The sequence below is a fragment of the Chinchilla lanigera genome, unplaced genomic scaffold, assembly GCF_000276665.1.
Source record: "Chinchilla lanigera isolate Chin_1 unplaced genomic scaffold, ChiLan1.0 scaffold00059, whole genome shotgun sequence".
NCBI classification, from domain to species: Eukaryota; Metazoa; Chordata; class Mammalia; order Rodentia; family Chinchillidae; genus Chinchilla; species Chinchilla lanigera.
The window spans coordinates 10,234,771-10,251,304 of record NW_004955460.1 but is presented as its reverse complement, the minus strand read 5'-3'; the positions used below and the strand labels follow the sequence as shown (position 1 = coordinate 10,251,304).

Sequence of the window (16,534 nt, the reverse complement as noted above, 5' to 3'; positions counted from 1 at the left end):
GAAATGATCCTCCTGCCTCAGCCTCCTGGTGCTGGGATTACAGGTGTGCACCACCACGCCCAGCAGGGATGTGTGAATGTTTTGGGCCTGGGGCTGAGATGTTCCGGTAGGAGGTGATCCAAGTGCCTGTCTGGGCGACAAATCTCACTCTTGCCAAGAACAGCGCCAGCCTGTCTTTCCTGCTGGGGATCTGTGTGGGCCTGCAGCTCCCTGTAGGCCCCAGGTTGGACTCCAGGGGGATCCTCAAGGTTACGCTGCGGCTCCTTTCCAGGGGCTGTAACTGGAAGCTGGGGGAGAGAAGTAGCAAAAGCAGAGCCCAGACGTGGAGTGGGTGTCACCGGCGTGGTGGGATCCCAGCCACTGTGTTCATGCTGGGGCAGGTGCCAGCCTCTGTGCTGACTTGGTCACCAGCTGGGTCACCCTGGGCAGTTACACTCAGCTTCGGTTTCTTTTTGTCGTTGTTGTTCTGGGGAGTCAACCCAGGCGTGCTCGACCAGTGAGCTATGGCCCTATCCTTTTATTTATTTTTAATTTTGAAACAGGGTCTCACCAAGTTGCTTAGGTGAGACTTGAATTCGGGATTTTCCTGCTTCAGCCTCCCTCAGTGCTGAGATTGCAGGCCTGTGCCACTATGTCTGTCTGGGTCTTTAGATGATTTTTTTTTTTTTTGTGGTGCTGAGGATAGAACCTAGGGCCTGGTGCGTGCTAGGAAAGTGGTCTAACACTGAGCCATATCTGAGCCCTTTTACAATTTAATTTTAATTAATTTATTTACAGTATTGGGAGTTGAGCCCAGGGATTTTGCATGGAGCTACATCCCCAGCCCTTTAAAATTGTGAGATAAGGTCTCACTAAATTGTTAACTTGCACAGGTCAGGCTCAAATTTGGAATCCTTCCTGCCTCAGCCTCCTGGAGTGTTGGGCTTACAGATGTGTGCCCCTGTGCCCAGCTTCAGTGTCTTAATCCAGAAAACAGGGGTGCCAGGCTTCTTTTTCTCCCAGGGCAGTGGGAAGGTGAGCTGGGATCAGGAAGAGCCCTGGATTCCAAGGCAGAGCAGAGCTGCCTTTCATTTTTTTTTTTTTTCTTACATGGAGGTGAAATCAGACAGCCTGCAGTTAACCATTTACAGTTCAGTGACATTTAGTGCACTCACACCAGGCTAGCTGCCACGGCTTTCCTCAGTTTGACCCTAAGGAAGGACAAACAGCCTTTTTAGTCTTCTTTTTGTACTAGGAATCGAACTCAGGACCTGGCGCTTGCCAGGCAGGCGCTGTGCCGCTGAGTTGTCTCCCTGGCCCCACAAACAGCCTTTTGAAGAGAGAAAGTGACCCCACTTGGACCCTGACCGTGGGAGGTGCAACTTGGCCCTGGGTTTGTAGCTATAAATAATAACAGTGGTAGCTGATGTCACAGGGCACTCCTGCCAGCCAGTGTTCAGAGCATTTTACAAATACGGAGCCCTTTTTTAGTCTTTACATCATCCTCAAGGGGGAGATGTTGCTACATTATCTGTTTCACACAGCCAAGGGAAATTAAGAAAATTTCCCCAAATCACAGAGAAGGTGGGCCTAGGAGCCAGAATCTCCTCCGTTCCCTGCCCTGCCTATTCCTCTGCCCTTACCCGCTAAGGTACTGACTGACCACGCCCTTCCCTGCCAGCCCTGATTGTTGCTAAGTTAAATGTAAATTAATTAAAATGTAATAAAACAAAGAATGTGGTTTCTCAGCTTCCCTGGCTGTGGTGCACTTCCTCGGTAGCCATGTGAGTCCATGTCCAGCACAGTGACAGACTGGCGCCGTTCACCTAGCATTGCTACGCGTCATTTATTTACCCAGTCCCCACCTGATGGACACACAGGTTGCTTCCAGTTTGTTGAGGGTGACTGACTGTGCAGGGGGACCCTTCCCCAGGTTGTTGTGTGACTGTTCCGGAAGTGATGGTGTAGGTGGGGGCTGTTGGGCTCTGGAGCCGGTCCAGCTCTGCCTCTGGCTGTGTGCCTGAGTGACCCTGGGTTGTCACTTGTACTCTGTGCATGAAAGGCTCATGGGAGGGTGGAGTGGCTGCCGGCAAAGTGGATAAGCGCGTGCAGTGCCTGTGAGTTCCGCTTGCCACTGTTGGCATCGCTGGGGCTGGTAATTTATTGCTGCATGTCTGTGCTAGAGATTTTGACGCTGGGCGGTTGGTCTTTGCTTCTAAGGTGTCAGATGAGATAATTACTGGGTGCACAGGTGGCACGGAGGAAGCCTGCAGTCCCCAGCGGGAGGCGTGGGACCAGTGTGGGAAAGTCAGGTCTCAGCTCAGCCCAGGGCCAGAGCAAAGGGACTCCTCTTCCCCCTTAGTTTGGGCTTTCTCAAAGGGAGAGAACAGTGAACACGGGGCCTGATTGTCATGCCCCTGGGCCCCTGTGGCCTGCACTTTTCTTGGTGGCCACTGCTTGGTCCCTGGGGTAGGTGTGAGCAGCTGTAGGATGGGGAGAGGAGCGTGGGTCAGTGTGGGGTGCAATCACAGTCTGGAGGTGTTGGCCATATGTGGTGGGGACAGCTGCTGCCTCAGTCCTGCCCCGGGAAAACTGAGCTGTACAGCCTGGGTGGCATGTGGCTTCTTGCATTACCTGGTTTGTTTTCTTTTTTCCTATCCTGGTGACTGAATCCAGGGCTTTCACACACAGGGCTTGAACTTGGAATTCTATTGCCTCAGCCTCCCAGAGTGCTGGGATTATAGGTGTGTGTACTACACCTGGTTCCCCGGGTATTTTCAAGCCCCTCTTGTGGGTCAGGGTTGCCCTGCCCTTCTGTCCCAATCCTAACTTGTGTGTCTGTGCTCTGGCCCTGTGAGAATTGGAACTGATTCTGTGTAGCTCAGAAGCGGAGTATCTCTTGGGGGCCAGGCCATGGGCACAGGGCACATTGGGGAGCAAGGCAGAGAGTCCCTCACTGTCACAAAGTAGTTGGGGTGACGTGGAGACAGACGTGACACACATGGTCAGGCTGAGGTCTGTCTCCAGGTTGTCACAGGTGGACCCTGCTTGGATTGTGTGGTTGTGTGTGAGGTCTTTTCTGAGGTCCAGGAAAGGCCACCGGGTGGGGATAAAGAGAAGGGCTCTGGGATGGGGTACAGGTCCCCAAAAGGACTGAGGGGAGCGATCGAGGCAGGACCAGGGATGTGAGCAGGCGAAGGTGACCGGCTTTGAATCTGCCTGATTTGGGTAGGCCGCGGGGACAGTGAGTCCGTGCAGACCATCCCTGGCCTTGTGGACCATGTATCCCATTTTAGAGCTGCAAATGGGTGCCCCACGAGAGAGCAAGTGGCAGGGACGCGCCCCCACCTAGCTTGGGGCAAGTTTGGGACAAGGGAACTTGAGCGCTGTTGGGTGTCTGGCAGAGCCGTTGGTGGCATCCGGGCCCCAACGTCCTTCGGGGCCCGGGGTGCTGCCGGGCGCTTTCACAAGCCCAGACGGGGCCAAGCTGGGCCGCGGCTTCCTGCAGCCGGGGCAGGAAGAGCTGGCGGCTGATGTCAGCCCTTGCGCAAACCCCTGGCTGCGGCTTCCGGAGCCTGCTGCCTGCCACACCGAAGAGGAAGCCCAGGGCCCGGCGGGGCCCAGAGGCCGCGTTGCCTGGCCTGGTCGCATGGACGCACTGAGCAGCCCTGGTGGGCCTGGGGCCCGAGGCTTTGGTGCTGGATCTAGGTGAGGGGCTGGGCGGGAGTGTTCGGCCGGCATGGGCTGTGGTGATGGGGCCTATGGCCCCAGGGCGCAACTCTGGGGCCCCCGAGGTGGAGGCCTTGCCCCTTGTCAGCTCCGTTTCCCCGTGTGCAGCCTGCAGTGGTGCACTGGGTGTGTTGGGACCCCGTGGCCCTGGGAATTGGTTGGTGGCAGGGACTGCAGGCCCTGTGCGGTGCAGCTCCTGGGGACCTGCGCTTGGGCGGGGCGCTGAGTGCCTGTGGGCTGGACTAGGGCCCCGGGGTGAGCTTGGGGGGATCTGGACTCCGCAGCCAAGTGCTCAGGGTGGGGCACGTGCTTGCTGGCGCTTGTTGCTGCCGCTGCTGTCATTGTCATTTCGTATAAAGACCGGTGTCGAATGTATGTCCCTTCTTCCCTGCGCTCTTAGACGGAGGCACTTAGGCCCCATTCTGCTGAGGAGCAACCGGGGCTCGCAAGGGGAAGCCCTTGCCCCCGCCCGGGGCCTGCAGGCTGCGCTGCTGGCTGTGGAGGTGTTGGGAACTGGTGAGGCAGAAACGCTGGGTGGCAGCGAGAGGCGTCCTGCCGGCTGCGGTGTGGGAAGCGTGGGCCCAGTTCCTTCCACGCTGCCGTCCAGCACCACAGTCTCTGTGCCAGGGCCCTGTTCTCTGGAGGGACAGCCGTGGGCAGGACTCCCTGTACTCTTACCAGCTCCCTGCTTCATGTGATTGGTGATGGACTCTCTGGTCCACCGAAGCTCAGGGTGCCAGCTTTTTCATCTGTGAAATGGGCACAGGTGGCCCAGCTGGGCACCTAGAGGCTCATGGGCTGGGCTGCTGTGGGTCCTCCCTGGTCAGGAGCTCAGTGGGGCTCGGAATATGAGCCCCTCCACCTGCTTGCTCTGTGGCTTTGGGTTCCCACCTAGAGATGGGTGAAGAAGGGTCTTCCCTGGACCCAGGTGGGCTGTACGAGGGTGCTGGGGCCTGGGGCGAGGTCTGCAGGGTGGCCTCCTCCTGCCTGGCTTTCTGGGGTCACACAGCCTTCTCTAGCCCTGGGGGGGTGGGGCCTCTTTGGTCTTCCTGCCAGTGGGGAAGCGAGGGGGGTCCAGGGGCTCCGGTGGCCTGACAGCCCCCTTCTCTCTGCAGGCGAGGCCTTCTTGGGCAGCTTTGTGGCCAGTGGGATGGGGCCCTCAGCCTCATCCCAGGGAAGCCCAGTACCCCTGCCCTCTGATCTCTCCTTCCGCTCCCCCACCCCCAGCAACCTGCCCATGGTGCAGCTGTGGGCTGCCCATGCCCATGAAGGTAAGGAGCGTGCCAGGCGGGTGGGGTTGGGGGCTGCTGGGCCATTGCCCCACGACTCTGGCAATTTTATGTCCCTAGCATTCTCACGTTTGCCCCTCTCCTCTGCCTCCATAGTCATGGGCCCAGCTCTGGCTACCAGCAGCCTCCATGGTCTCAAATGGTCAGTGCTTCCTCTGGTTGCTGCCTCGGGGCCTTTGCACAAACTGTTTGTGATGCTTGCAGCCCCCCACTCCAGCCCCCTGGGTGGCTCTTGCTTTCCTTCAAGGCCCAGCTCAGGCATCCTCCTGTCCTGCCATTCCCTTGGTGACAGTAGATTTACCTTTGTGATTATTCCTAAACTGATGATTCCCATCAGAGTGAGTCCTCCCTTGGTGCACAGGAGGCTGGTTAGTAATTGTGGGAGCTATGGAACCCAGGGCCCCAGCCTCTTTGGTTGTAGCTCTGCAGAGATGCCTGCTGTGGGGCCTGGCGTTCCCCTGACCTTGAGCAAATGCTGCAGTCCCCTACCTCTCCTCTGGTAAACCCATACCGTGCTTGTTTGTCCCAGCAGCTGCACACTCAAACCCATGTCCTGCTCAGAGCCAGGATTGGGGCTGTTGTGCCCATTTTACAGATGACAGCAGAGGGCCCTGATGCCTCCCTTGGAGCTGTTTCAGGGATTAGATGAGATCACGTGTATCCAGCGGTCCTTTTTGTTTTGTGGTAGTTGTTAATGTCATTAGCAAGTGATGCTGGGGGAAAAAGCCAGGGGCAGGTTCTGCACCGCTGACCTCAGAGCAATAGTTAGGGACACAGGGTACTTGAGTCCCTTGGGGATTGTCATTAGGACCCCAGGCCCAGCGGTAGCACCCTTGCTGGCATGCCCGACCGGCCTCCAGGCCTTCATTCCCCATGCGTCCCCTTAGGCGTCTTGCCTCTCTGTCCGGGTCGTCTCCCTTTCTGTTGGTCCTGGGAGGCCCTGATTCTGGTGTCGCTGTGGGGCTTTTTAGGAGGCTGGAGGAATCCTAGCTCCTGCCTGCACGATTCCCGCAACCAGAGATGCTGGGTCCACTCAGGTTCAGAGAAGGCAACTAACTGTCTCAGTTACTGTCTTATCACTGCAACATAGTACGGCACCTGCAGATTAAAAGGGGTTTATTCTGGCTGGCAGTTGGTAGAGGGTTCAATCTGTAGTTGGCTGGCTCCGAGGCAGGCAGCACGGCTGAGGGGGAACACTTACGGCACAGGGCAGGCAGGAAGCAGCCAGGGACTAAGGGAGCAGGGAGGGAGACGCAGGCTTCTAGGCCACGCCTCCAGTGAGCCAGCTCCTCCAGCCAAGCTTTACCTCCCAGCAAGCCTGATCCAGTCAGTGCAGGAGGCTTTGGGGGACATCTACATATAAACCATAACAGAGACTGACCATCGCTGGGACATACAACAGAGAAGGGGCCTGTTAAAATCAGTCATCTGAAGCCGGGCGTGGTGGTGCACGCCTGTAATCCCAGCACTCGGGAGGCTGAGGCAGGAGGATCCTTGCAAGTTCGAGACCAGCCTGGGCTACAAAGTGAGCTCAAGGCCAGCCTGAACTGCATAGTAAGACCTTGTCTCAAAAAGACAAAAAAAAAAAAAGTCATCTGCCCAGTACTTTAGGAGGCTGAAGCTGGAGGATTCCAAGTTTGAGTGCAGCCTGGGAAATTGAGTGAGACCCTGTCTCAAAAAGAAACAAAACAAAACAAAACAAAACAAAACAAAAACCCTGGCTATGGTGGTACACGCCTGTAATCCCAGCACTCAGGAGGCTGAGGCAGGAGGATCATTGCGAGTTCAAGGCCAGCTTGAACTGCATAGGGAGACCCTGTTTCAAAAAGACAAAAAAAAAAAAAAAAAAAGGATGGGGGTTATAGCTTAGCACAAAGCCCCTGGGTTCAATTTTCAGTACCAAAAAAATATTGGGACATAAAAAACATGACTCAGTCAGGGTACACGTTGGCCCTGAAGTTAGGAATCCAGGCTGGGGGGGGTTCTGCTGACCTTGGCTCGAAGCCAGGCCCTTGCTGTGTGTCCTTGGGTAAGTGGTCCTCTGGGAGCCTGAGTTTTCTTTTCTGTAGTATGAGAAGAGGAAGAGCTTGGGCCTCCCAGGTTGGTTTTGAGGCTTAAAGGAGAGTAACAGTGGCAAAGTAGTGTTGGGATCTGTCAGTGACCCCTCCCCACGGATCCATTCTGATCCTCTTTCCAAGCCCCGAGGGCTGCCCAGGGTTGGGGGCGTTGAGCGGCGGGGTTGAGGGGCACATGTCGCTCGGGACTGGGGTAAAGCCTGAGGCTCTCTGCACTGCAGAGCCGCAGCCGGTCTGCTTGCTTTCCAAGGAAGAGCGTGTGGGCGCTCGGGAGGCACCAGGGGCTGCATCCCTGCTCTCTCCCTCCCTAGGCTTCTCCCACCTGCCCAGCGGACTGTACCCCTCCTACCTCCACCTGAACCACCTGGAGCCCCCCAGCAGTGGGAGCCCCCTCCTCAGCCAGCTGGGCCAGCCCAGCATCTTCGATACCCAGAAAGGTCAGTGGATGGGAATGGGTGGGACTGGGGTCTGGGGGCTGGGGAAGGGGTGGCACTTCGGGGGGCTTGTCTGGAGCCCTCATCCATGTCCCAGCTGTTTATATTATTGTCATGATAGGAAAACCCTCTGCCCCTATGATACAACCCTGTGTAAGATGCCTCCCCGCCCCCCTTTTGATACAGGGCTTGCTACATAGCGGAGGCTGGCCTTGAATTTGAGTTTCTCCTGCCTCAGCCTCCTAAGTGCTGAGATTACAGGCTTTTGTACTATGCTTGGCTTTAAGATGCTTTTTAAAAAGTTTTTATTTTACTTATTTGTGTGTGTGGTACTGGAGATTGAACCCAGGGCCTTCACACTGAGCTACATTCCCAGACTTTTTATTTAATTTAATTAATTTATTTATTTTTTTGGTTTTTTTCTCCGGTACCGGGAACCGAACTCACGACCTTGCGCTTTCCAGGCAGGCGCTTTGCCTCTGAGCTAAATCCCCAGCCCCAAGACTTTTTATTTGAATTTTTAAGTTTTGAGGCAGAGTCTCAATTGCTAAGTTGCCCAGGCCGTGCTTGAATTTATGATACTTCTGACTCAGCCTCCCAGAGTCCTGAGGTCCCAGGCCTGTGTATCAGATGCCTTTTTGAGCCCTCACCCTTAAGCACCCCATCCCCACAGGCTCACTGGGGTGTTCATAGCCTTCTAGCCCCTTCTTAGGCCTTCTGGGCAGCTTTAAAACAATCCTGGCCTCTCCCCCTTTTACAGATGAGGAAACTGAGGCACAGGAAGGTTAGAAGGCCAAGGTGAGATTTCACCTCGGTTGTAGCCATTCCCAAAGCCTACTCTCCCAAGGCAGCGCCTCTATGCGAGCTCCTTGTCTCCCTGAGGACACAAGGCAGCCTCTCTGTGGGGTAGAGGATGCCCTGGCCTGGGGTGGGCTGTGGGCTGCGCTAACTGTGTTTCTTTCCATAGACTGCTTCTACCTGCCCACTCCAGGGGCCCCCAGCGCCCTGCACTCCCACACACCGTCCTCCAGAACAACTAGCGGCCACTCCTCGGGCTCACAGGCCAAAGGCTCAGTGTCAACACGTGAAGGGACAACCAAGGAGCGCGCAGGCCGCAGCGGGGAGCCCACGCTGTTCGGCAAGAAGGACCCACGGGCACGCGAGGAGGCTGCTGGGCCGCGCGGCGTAGTGGACCTGACCCAGGAGGCTCGGACTGAGGGCCGCCCGGACCGAGCACCTGCGCGCCTGGCCGAGCGCCTGTCCCCCTTTCTGGCTGAGGGCAAGGGCAAAGGCGCACTGCAGGCGTCCGCGCTGGGCATGTGCAACGGCACAGTGGACGCGGGGCTGGGGGCCAAGGAGGCAGCCCGGCAGGACGAGAGCATGCGGTTGCTGCGACGCGCGGAAGCCCTGATGCCCGTGCCAAGACCCTGCCCCTCGCCGCTGCCCCCACCGCCGCCGCTGCCCCCCAAAGGGACCCCCGGACCTCCCTCCTCGGCGCCCGCCGGCGTCTACACCGTGTTCCGTGAGCCCGGACGAGAGCACCGCGTGGTGGCGCCCACCTTCGTGCCTTCCGTGGAGGCCTTTGACGAGCGTGCAGGGCCCATCCAGATTGCGTCGCAGGCGCGTGACACCCGCGTGCGTGAGCGAGAGCGGGAGGCAGGGAGGCCCGGGGTGCTGCAGGCGCCCCCCGGGTCCCCGCGGCCCGAGCGCCCAGAGATCCTGCGCGAGAAGAACTCGGTCATCCGCTCGCTGAAGCGCCCACCACCGCCTGCCGATGCGCCCCCGGCCCGCACCGCGCGCGCCTCCCCGGATCCGCGCGTCTACTTGCCTCCCAAGGAGCTACCCAAGCCGGAGGCGGACCCGCGGCCGTGCGAGCGCGCACCCCGAGGGGCCCTGCAGCCTGCCAAGCTCTTTGGCCTGGATCCTGCGCGCGCGCCCGTGCCCCCAGGGCCTGAGCCCAAGTGGAAGAAGCCCTTTGAGCTGGGCAACTTCGCCACGACGCAGATGGCTGTGCTTGCTGCGCAGCACCACCACGCCAGCCGCGCCGCGGAAGAGGATGCCTCCAAGAAGGCATACCTGGACCCCGGGGGCGCGCTCCCCCGTGCCCGGCCCGGCACAGACCTGCACCCTGCGGCGCCGGGAGCCCATGGACCCGGGGAGGCCTCCGCGATGCAGAGTCTCATCAAGTACAGCGGCAGCTTTGCGCGAGAGGCGGTGGCCATACGTCCTGGCGGATGCGGCAAGAAGAGCCCCTTTGGGGGTCTGGGTACCATGAAACCGGAGCCAGCGCCCACCTCTGCGGGCACCCCACGTGCCCAGGCCCGACTTCCACACCCTGGGGGTCCTGCCGCGAGTGGGGGTCGGCAGCTGAAGCGGGACCCAGAGAGACCCGAGAGTGCTAAGACTTTTGGGCGTGAGGGCTCTAGTGCCCAAGGGGAGGCCGAGGTACGGCACCCGCCTGTGGGCATTGCCGTGGCAGTGGCCAGGCAGAAGGACAGTGGTGGCAGTGGCCGGCTGGGGCCTGGACTAGCAGACCAGGAGCGTTCTCTGTCCCTGAGCAATGTCAAAGGTAGGTCCTGGGCCGCAGCCCTGCACCTCTGGTTCTTCCCGCTTGGCTCCTATATCCCTGTTCCCTTGTACCCTCTCTCAGGGTGCTGGTCCCGTGCATCTTTTGGGCTATTTGTGCTACGAGGCTGCTATTGAAAGTGTTATTGCATTTTCCATTATGCACGTAGAAAGGTGTGGAAAGTACAGAAAAGGAGCCCAAAGAAAGAGGACCATTATGTTTTCCCAGCACCCTGAACGCTTTTATATCTCTCCCTGAATTCATTTTCTGTGCAATTTGTGTTTACCGGCGGAGCTTCTGGTACACACACGATTTGGGGCCTGTGCGTGGCTCCTGTATTACAGTGTGGGCTCTTTGCCTGCTATGGCAAGCTCTTCATAAGTATCATTTTTTTATGGCCTTTAATATGCTGCGGAGAACACGCACCAGCAGGTACTGTGGTTCAGGTCGTTGTTCCCTGGTGGGCACTTTAGTTTTTTTTTTTTTTGCTGCTCTGGTTTTGTGTTGAATTTATTGCACGAAATATTTTTGTGCATTGTGCCTTCATGATATTTTGAGTCATTTTTCTAAGAATAGAGGTTCCTAAGAATAGGCTTACATTAAGCCTTCAATTCTAAATCCTGGGAAAGTGTAAGCAGACTTACTCTGTTTCAGGGTCTCTACCCAGCCAGCATGAGAGCTGGCACATAGTAGGTGCTTGATAAATTGGTGAATGAGCCAGTATATGAGGGGCGGAAAGTAGGGTCCCTATATTCTTTTTTTTTTTTTTTTTTAAATTTTAGAAATAAAAGGAGGAAAATACTAACAGACCGACAACATTTTACAAAATAGCATAGGATCAGTACAGACATTACAGAGTTACAAACAGAGTGGTAGGGAATTAACAATGCTTATTGTATTACATATTGGTATCTTCAATGTAGTTTCTCTAAATGTATGCAATATTCTTTTTGTTGTTGCGGTCTTTTTTGTCTTTTTTCCGGTACTGGGAATCAAACTCATGACCTTGCGCTTGCCAGGCAGGATCTGTGCTGCTGAGCTAAATCCCCAGCCTGGGTCCCTATATTTTTAAGGGGTTTTGACATTCAGTACTTAAGTGACTCTAGTTTTTAAGTGCTTGATAGCACTTAAAAGTCTCTGCTTTATTTTTATTTTATTTTTAGTGGTACAAAGAATAGTGTAACTCTACCACTCAGCTACATCCCTAGCCCCTTTTATTTATTTATTGTTTGTTTGTTTGTTTGGAGACAGTCTTTCTAAGTTGTCCCAGGTGGGACTTGAACTTAAAGTGCTCCTGCTTCAGCCTCCCAGAGTTCTGGGATTGCAGGCATCCAACACCATATCTGACTTATTTTATTGTTTTAGCGATGCTGGGATCTAACTGAGGGCCTCTTGCACACTAGGGAAGCGCTCTACCACGAAGCTACACCCCCAGCCCCATCTGTTTTGCTTTAGATGCCTCAGCATTGTGCTTTCATAAAAACAAACAGTTGCTAATTTTAGTAGGGAAAAATGGTGCCTGTCACTTAGTTTCTAGTGAAGTTGGATATTTTTTCAGAGCATGGTTAGTTGACTGGTTCTCCTTGTGCCCTCTCGGAGTGCTGAGACTTGGTATTTGTGGCATAGCTGTGGAACTTGGTGCGCAGAATACAACCCATTGGTGAGCTGAGTGCCCTGCCCACAGGTTGGAGACCCAGGCTGGGGGGTGTGTGCCATGGTGTAGGGTCACAGGCTGGGAAGGGGTGGGAAGGGACATGGCAGCCTCTCTCCGCAGCTGCCAGCTCCTGGCTCGGCTCCATGCCCACCCTCGGTCCAGATTGGACTCCTGTCCGTGGTGCCCCGAGAACCCCCTTCCTGCAGCTACCCGGACACCTTGTGTGCCCGTCTCCCGGGCCCCCTGCCTCCCTTGCCTGGGCCCAGGCCAACCCTGAGCAGCTTGGTGCACCTGTCCCAGCTGCCTGCGAGACCTGTTGTCTCAGGCGCCTGTCCTTCTTTGGACAGCACCAGCTGGGGTTGTTCTGTGTCCCTGCAGAGGTTGCCCCTCCAAGAGTCACCACCCCCACCCAGGGGTGGGGTCCAGGGCCTCAGTCTCTACAGCTGCATTGCTCAGTAGTTTTTTATGCAAAGCAGAATCCCTCTGTGTCCCATGCTGTGCTGCATACCACAGTGCCCTCCCTGCACTCAGGGTCCAGGTGTCACCTCCCTGAGGGATTTTTTCTTTGGTGCGGGGAATCCAACTCAGGACCTTCTGCTTCCAAGACAGGTGCTTGCTCCACTGAGCTATATCCCTGGCCCTTCCTGAGGGATTTTTGAGTCAGGAGCTGGGCACTCCGCTTTAGACGACTCCTCCTCCAGCACAGGTGGCTGAACGAAGCTTGATGGATGTTTGTTGACTGAATCTATTGCTCTGTGCAGAGCGGAGCCCCACCCTCTGACGTTGGGGGTTTGCAGGAGCACCCGTCTTATTCTGGGATGCAAGGGGAGGGGGAGCAGCAGCTCTTTTTTTGGAGGTGGCCACTTGGTGGTGAACACCCTCCCCACCCAGTGGTATGGGTCTGTGGTCCCAAGAGGCTCTGATCTCTTGTGTCTCGTGATGCCGTGTGGCAGCTGTGTTCAGGGTCCTCAGAGCCTGTTCCGGAGCCCGGGGTGCCACCTGTGTCCGAAGGACTTGTGCCTGTAGGGTGGTGAGTGTGTGCGTGTAGGGGAGGCCGTGGGCATGTAGGAGAGGTCGTGGGCGCACAGGAGAGAGCGGTGGACGTGGCTGCGGTTTGGGCGAGACGCTGGGGTCTGGTGGAAGCTGCCTCTCTGTCTCTCGTGCTGCTGATGGCTGACAGGCGGTGGCCAGAGTCTCCCTCTCCCTAAACCAGGTGCCATACAAGGTGGTGGCTTAGGCTGTGTGCTGAGCGGCCTTGAGGGAGGCTGGGGACCCCCGGTGCCCGTGTGCACAAGTAGGGCCATCACCGGCCGGTTGCCAGCCGGAGTCTCCAGGATCTCTGGGGTGTCTCACTGTCTTCCTTTTGCAGTACTGGGGAGGGAGCTTAGGGTCTCTGTGCTGAGCTCCCTCCCTAGCCATTTTTACCTTGTATTTTGAGACAGTGTTGCTAAATTGCCAGGTAGCTCATGTCTGGGCTGGAACTTGTGTGATGTTCCTGCCTCAGCCTCCCAGAGTACTGGGATTATAGGCTTGTGCCACCACACCCAACACACACTGTCTTACTTTCTGGAAGGAGCCCTTGTCACTGCCATATCCTGGTACGGGTTCGGATCCTGGTATGGTCCTTTGTAGCCTTGTGACCTTAAACAAGAGGCTGAGCCCCTTGGGCCCTAGGGTCGTCTGGTCTGCTCAGTCCCCGGCTGGCTGATGGGCACAGAGGCGGCGCTTTGTGAGCAGCAGGCCTTTCTTCTGCTCGCAGTCAGGCCCTGGGGCCTTAGTTCATCTGCCTGTGCACCTCAGCCCCCTCCTTCCGGAGAGCCCCAGGGTGCTCCTGCAGGACAGAGCTGCCTCTAGGGCTCTTATACTCCACAGCCAGTGCCTCATGCCCAAGAGGCCCAGCAAACTGGAGCGACCACTGCCACCTGGACAGCTGCTCCCGTGTGCCAGCAACTCCTTAGGATCTGTGCCACGTGGAGCGCCTCGGAGGAGGCACGGTTGCCCCCACCTCCAATTTGCAGATGGGGAGCAGAGGCCGTGGGGACGAGGTGGGACTGAGCTGGAACCCTGAGTTGAGGCCTGTCTCTCTCACTTCCTGAGGCCTGTCACCTCCCTGTCACATGGCACAGAGCTTGCGTTGCAGCAGTGTCAGCTGCGCTCCTGGTGATGAGTTGGTCACGCACCCGGGTGGTATCCAGGTGGGGGTTGCCATGGGAACTGAGCTGCAGCCTAGGCCCTGGGCCTGTCATGGCTGAGAAGTGAAAACTTGTGCCCTGGGAAGGGACAGGGGCAGCCTACCCCGATGGCCCTGATGAGGCAGCGATGCTTTCACAGAGCCGGTTCTCTGCCAGGCCCTGTCTGTGTGTTGGTCATGGGATCCCAGCAGGTTTTGCTGTCTTTCTATGCCTCAGTTTCCTCTTTAGGAAGATGGAGGCGAGCGTGGGGTCAGCCTCCAGGGTTGGTGGTGCTGCAGGGGCCTGTGGGGCAGAGGCAGTGGCAAATGTGAGCTCTGTCTAGCTCAGCCTCGGGCGGGCAGCTCCCTGAGACAGGGCTAGGTGCACACCTGGACCCCACGCTCTGCTCAGCACAGAGGCGAGTGGCCTTCTCGGGTGTTGTCCAGGAGGCCAGGGGAGCTTTCAAAGCCTCAGTCAGAACACGTTCACATTGCCCTGCTTGGACCTGCCTGAGCTCCCTGCTCACCTAAACAGAGCCTAAGTCCTGTTCGTGGCTGGGACCGCTGCCCCAGGAGCTCTCTTCTCCTGCACCTTCTCTTACTCCCACGGCCCTGTGCTGTTCCTTGGCACATTCCTGCCTCAGGGCCTTTTGCATTTGCTTTTCCCACTGCCTAGCTCGCTCTCCTGGAGACATCTGCCTAAACCCATCCCCAACCACCTGTTTATTGTCTTCCCTGCCAGGGATTGTGTAGGAGAGAGGTGGACAGCCAGGAGCAGAACTGTTAGAACTGACAGCTATGCACAGTCGGGCAGCAAAAAGTAGAAGAGCTGTATGCCGTGGCCAGGGCTGAGAGGGAGGCGGCGGCACTTGATCTGGGTGGAGGGAGCAGCATGTGTGTGGCCCTGAGGCTGAAATGCAGAGACACTGGGGACATTCCAGTAGACGCTGGGCCACCGAGTCAGGCCGGGGCGGGGGCTTGGTTCCATGGGGTGACGGCATGAGCCGGCTCAGGCCACGGGATCATGCAGGTTGAGCTGGAGCATAGCCAGGTGCAGGGGCCCTGGCCCAGGCCTGTCCTCCAAGACACCTTGTTTGCAGGGAGCGGCCTGGGCTTAGCCCTGGGGACCCTGGGGACAGTGGGTGCCCCAAGATGGGACAGGCCTTCGGACAGGTTCCTGATGACAGGCAGTGCTGGGGATGGAGAGCCCTGAAATTATGGTCTGTACGTATCAAGGGCCTTCTGAGGGCGCCAGGAGCACAGTGCCCATAGCCTGTCCCAGAGTCCAGACCAGCGGCAGGAGGGCGGCTGTGCCCCTGGGACCCAGTAGGCCTGTGTGGCTGATGCTCCTGGAGAAGGGGACCTGAGACCTTGCCCTCACTCTTCAGTGCAGCCACGGCCCCTGGGGTGGCCTTCTGGGCCTCAGTTTCCCCAAGGGCAGGCCCCATCTGTCCTTCCATTCTTCTCTGTCCACATCTGGGCGTGTGGGACCTGGACTGATGTAGACCTGAGTGGCATTTCCCTTGCTGCCATCTATCCCCTCACCCCTGTGCCACCAGGTCTTGTGACCTTACATCTGCCACGTGAAGCTTCTGCTCACTGCGGCCTGTGTGAAAATGGCTTAGCAGAAAGCAAGTGACACACCTTGCCGTGCGTACATCTCCTGGGGCCACTGATGGGACACAGTGACTCCCTCACCTGTCCCACCGTCCCTGTCTCCCTAGACACTTGCTCAGTGGTCAGATGCAAGTGATAGAGCCAGGCACTCAGGGAGGCTGAGGCAGGAGGATCGCAAGTTTGAGCCCAGCCTGGGCAACTTAGTGCCTTAAGGAGACCTTGTCTCAAAGTAAAACATAAAAAGGGCTGGGGTGTAGCTCAGTGTGAAGGCCTTGGGTGCCTTCCTGCTGTCCTGGGTCCACTGCCAGAGCTCTAGGTGGCCTCTGAGGCTCCTGTCAGATGGCCCCACTGGCCATCTCCAGCTGCCCCAGCGATGGGCCACCCCTCTGCCAGGCTGCTAGCTGTCCTGCACGTTTGGTCCCTTGGCCTTGGGGGATCACATGGCTGTGCCCTCCCTCTGGCTCCTCTGCTCTGCTCTAGGGCCAGTGGGTCCCCCACTTCCTGGTGCCTGGTACCCTGAGCGTCTCCTAGGTTCAGCCCTTGCAGCTCCTGGTTCCGGAGGTACAGAGAGGCGAGAGGAGGTGCTTGATGGTTGTGTCCTGGGGTGCTAACCCCTGGCCGAGGCGGACTGACCATGTCCTCCTACTGCGTGATAGGGTGCTGGTGCTTTATTAGTGTCCTCAGCTGGTGGTTTCATGCTGGCCACAGTTGAGCATGAGTGTGACTGGCAGATTGGGGGTGCAGGGAAGGGGCAGGGCAGACATGATGGCTTGGGGCTGATGGGGGTCTCCCTGCTGCCTGGGCCCCCAGGGCATGGCCGGACCGACGAGGACTGTGCAGAGGACCGGGCCAGGCACCGGGAAGAGCGACTGCTCGGGGGACGGCTGGACCGGGACCAGGAGAAGCTGCTCCGGTGAGGGCTTGGGGGGTCTGGGGTCCTGGGAGTAAGGGGTCCCCGGGTGGGTCCCGATGCATCCTCTCTCCCTCCTGCCCCTGGGTGACCTGGGCCGTCCCCGAAGCC

At 57.5% G+C, this 16,534-nt stretch overlaps 1 protein-coding gene across 7 annotated transcripts in view; it reads left to right on the top strand.

Moving 5' to 3' along the window:
• Positions 1-16,534, top strand: part of Tnrc18 (trinucleotide repeat containing 18) — a gene marked incomplete in the record, with an annotated part of 86,791 nt that overhangs the window by 19,322 nt on the left and 50,935 nt on the right. For 4 of the 7 annotated variants that reach the window (XM_013521120.1, XM_013521121.1, XM_013521122.1 and 1 more), the window contains 4 exon segments: positions 4,824-4,979; positions 7,384-7,509; positions 8,474-10,075; positions 16,324-16,426. In XM_013521120.1, the coding sequence (XP_013376574.1) occupies positions 4,824-4,979; positions 7,384-7,509; positions 8,474-10,075; positions 16,324-16,426 (1,987 nt within the window). 7 annotated transcript variants of the gene reach the window in all.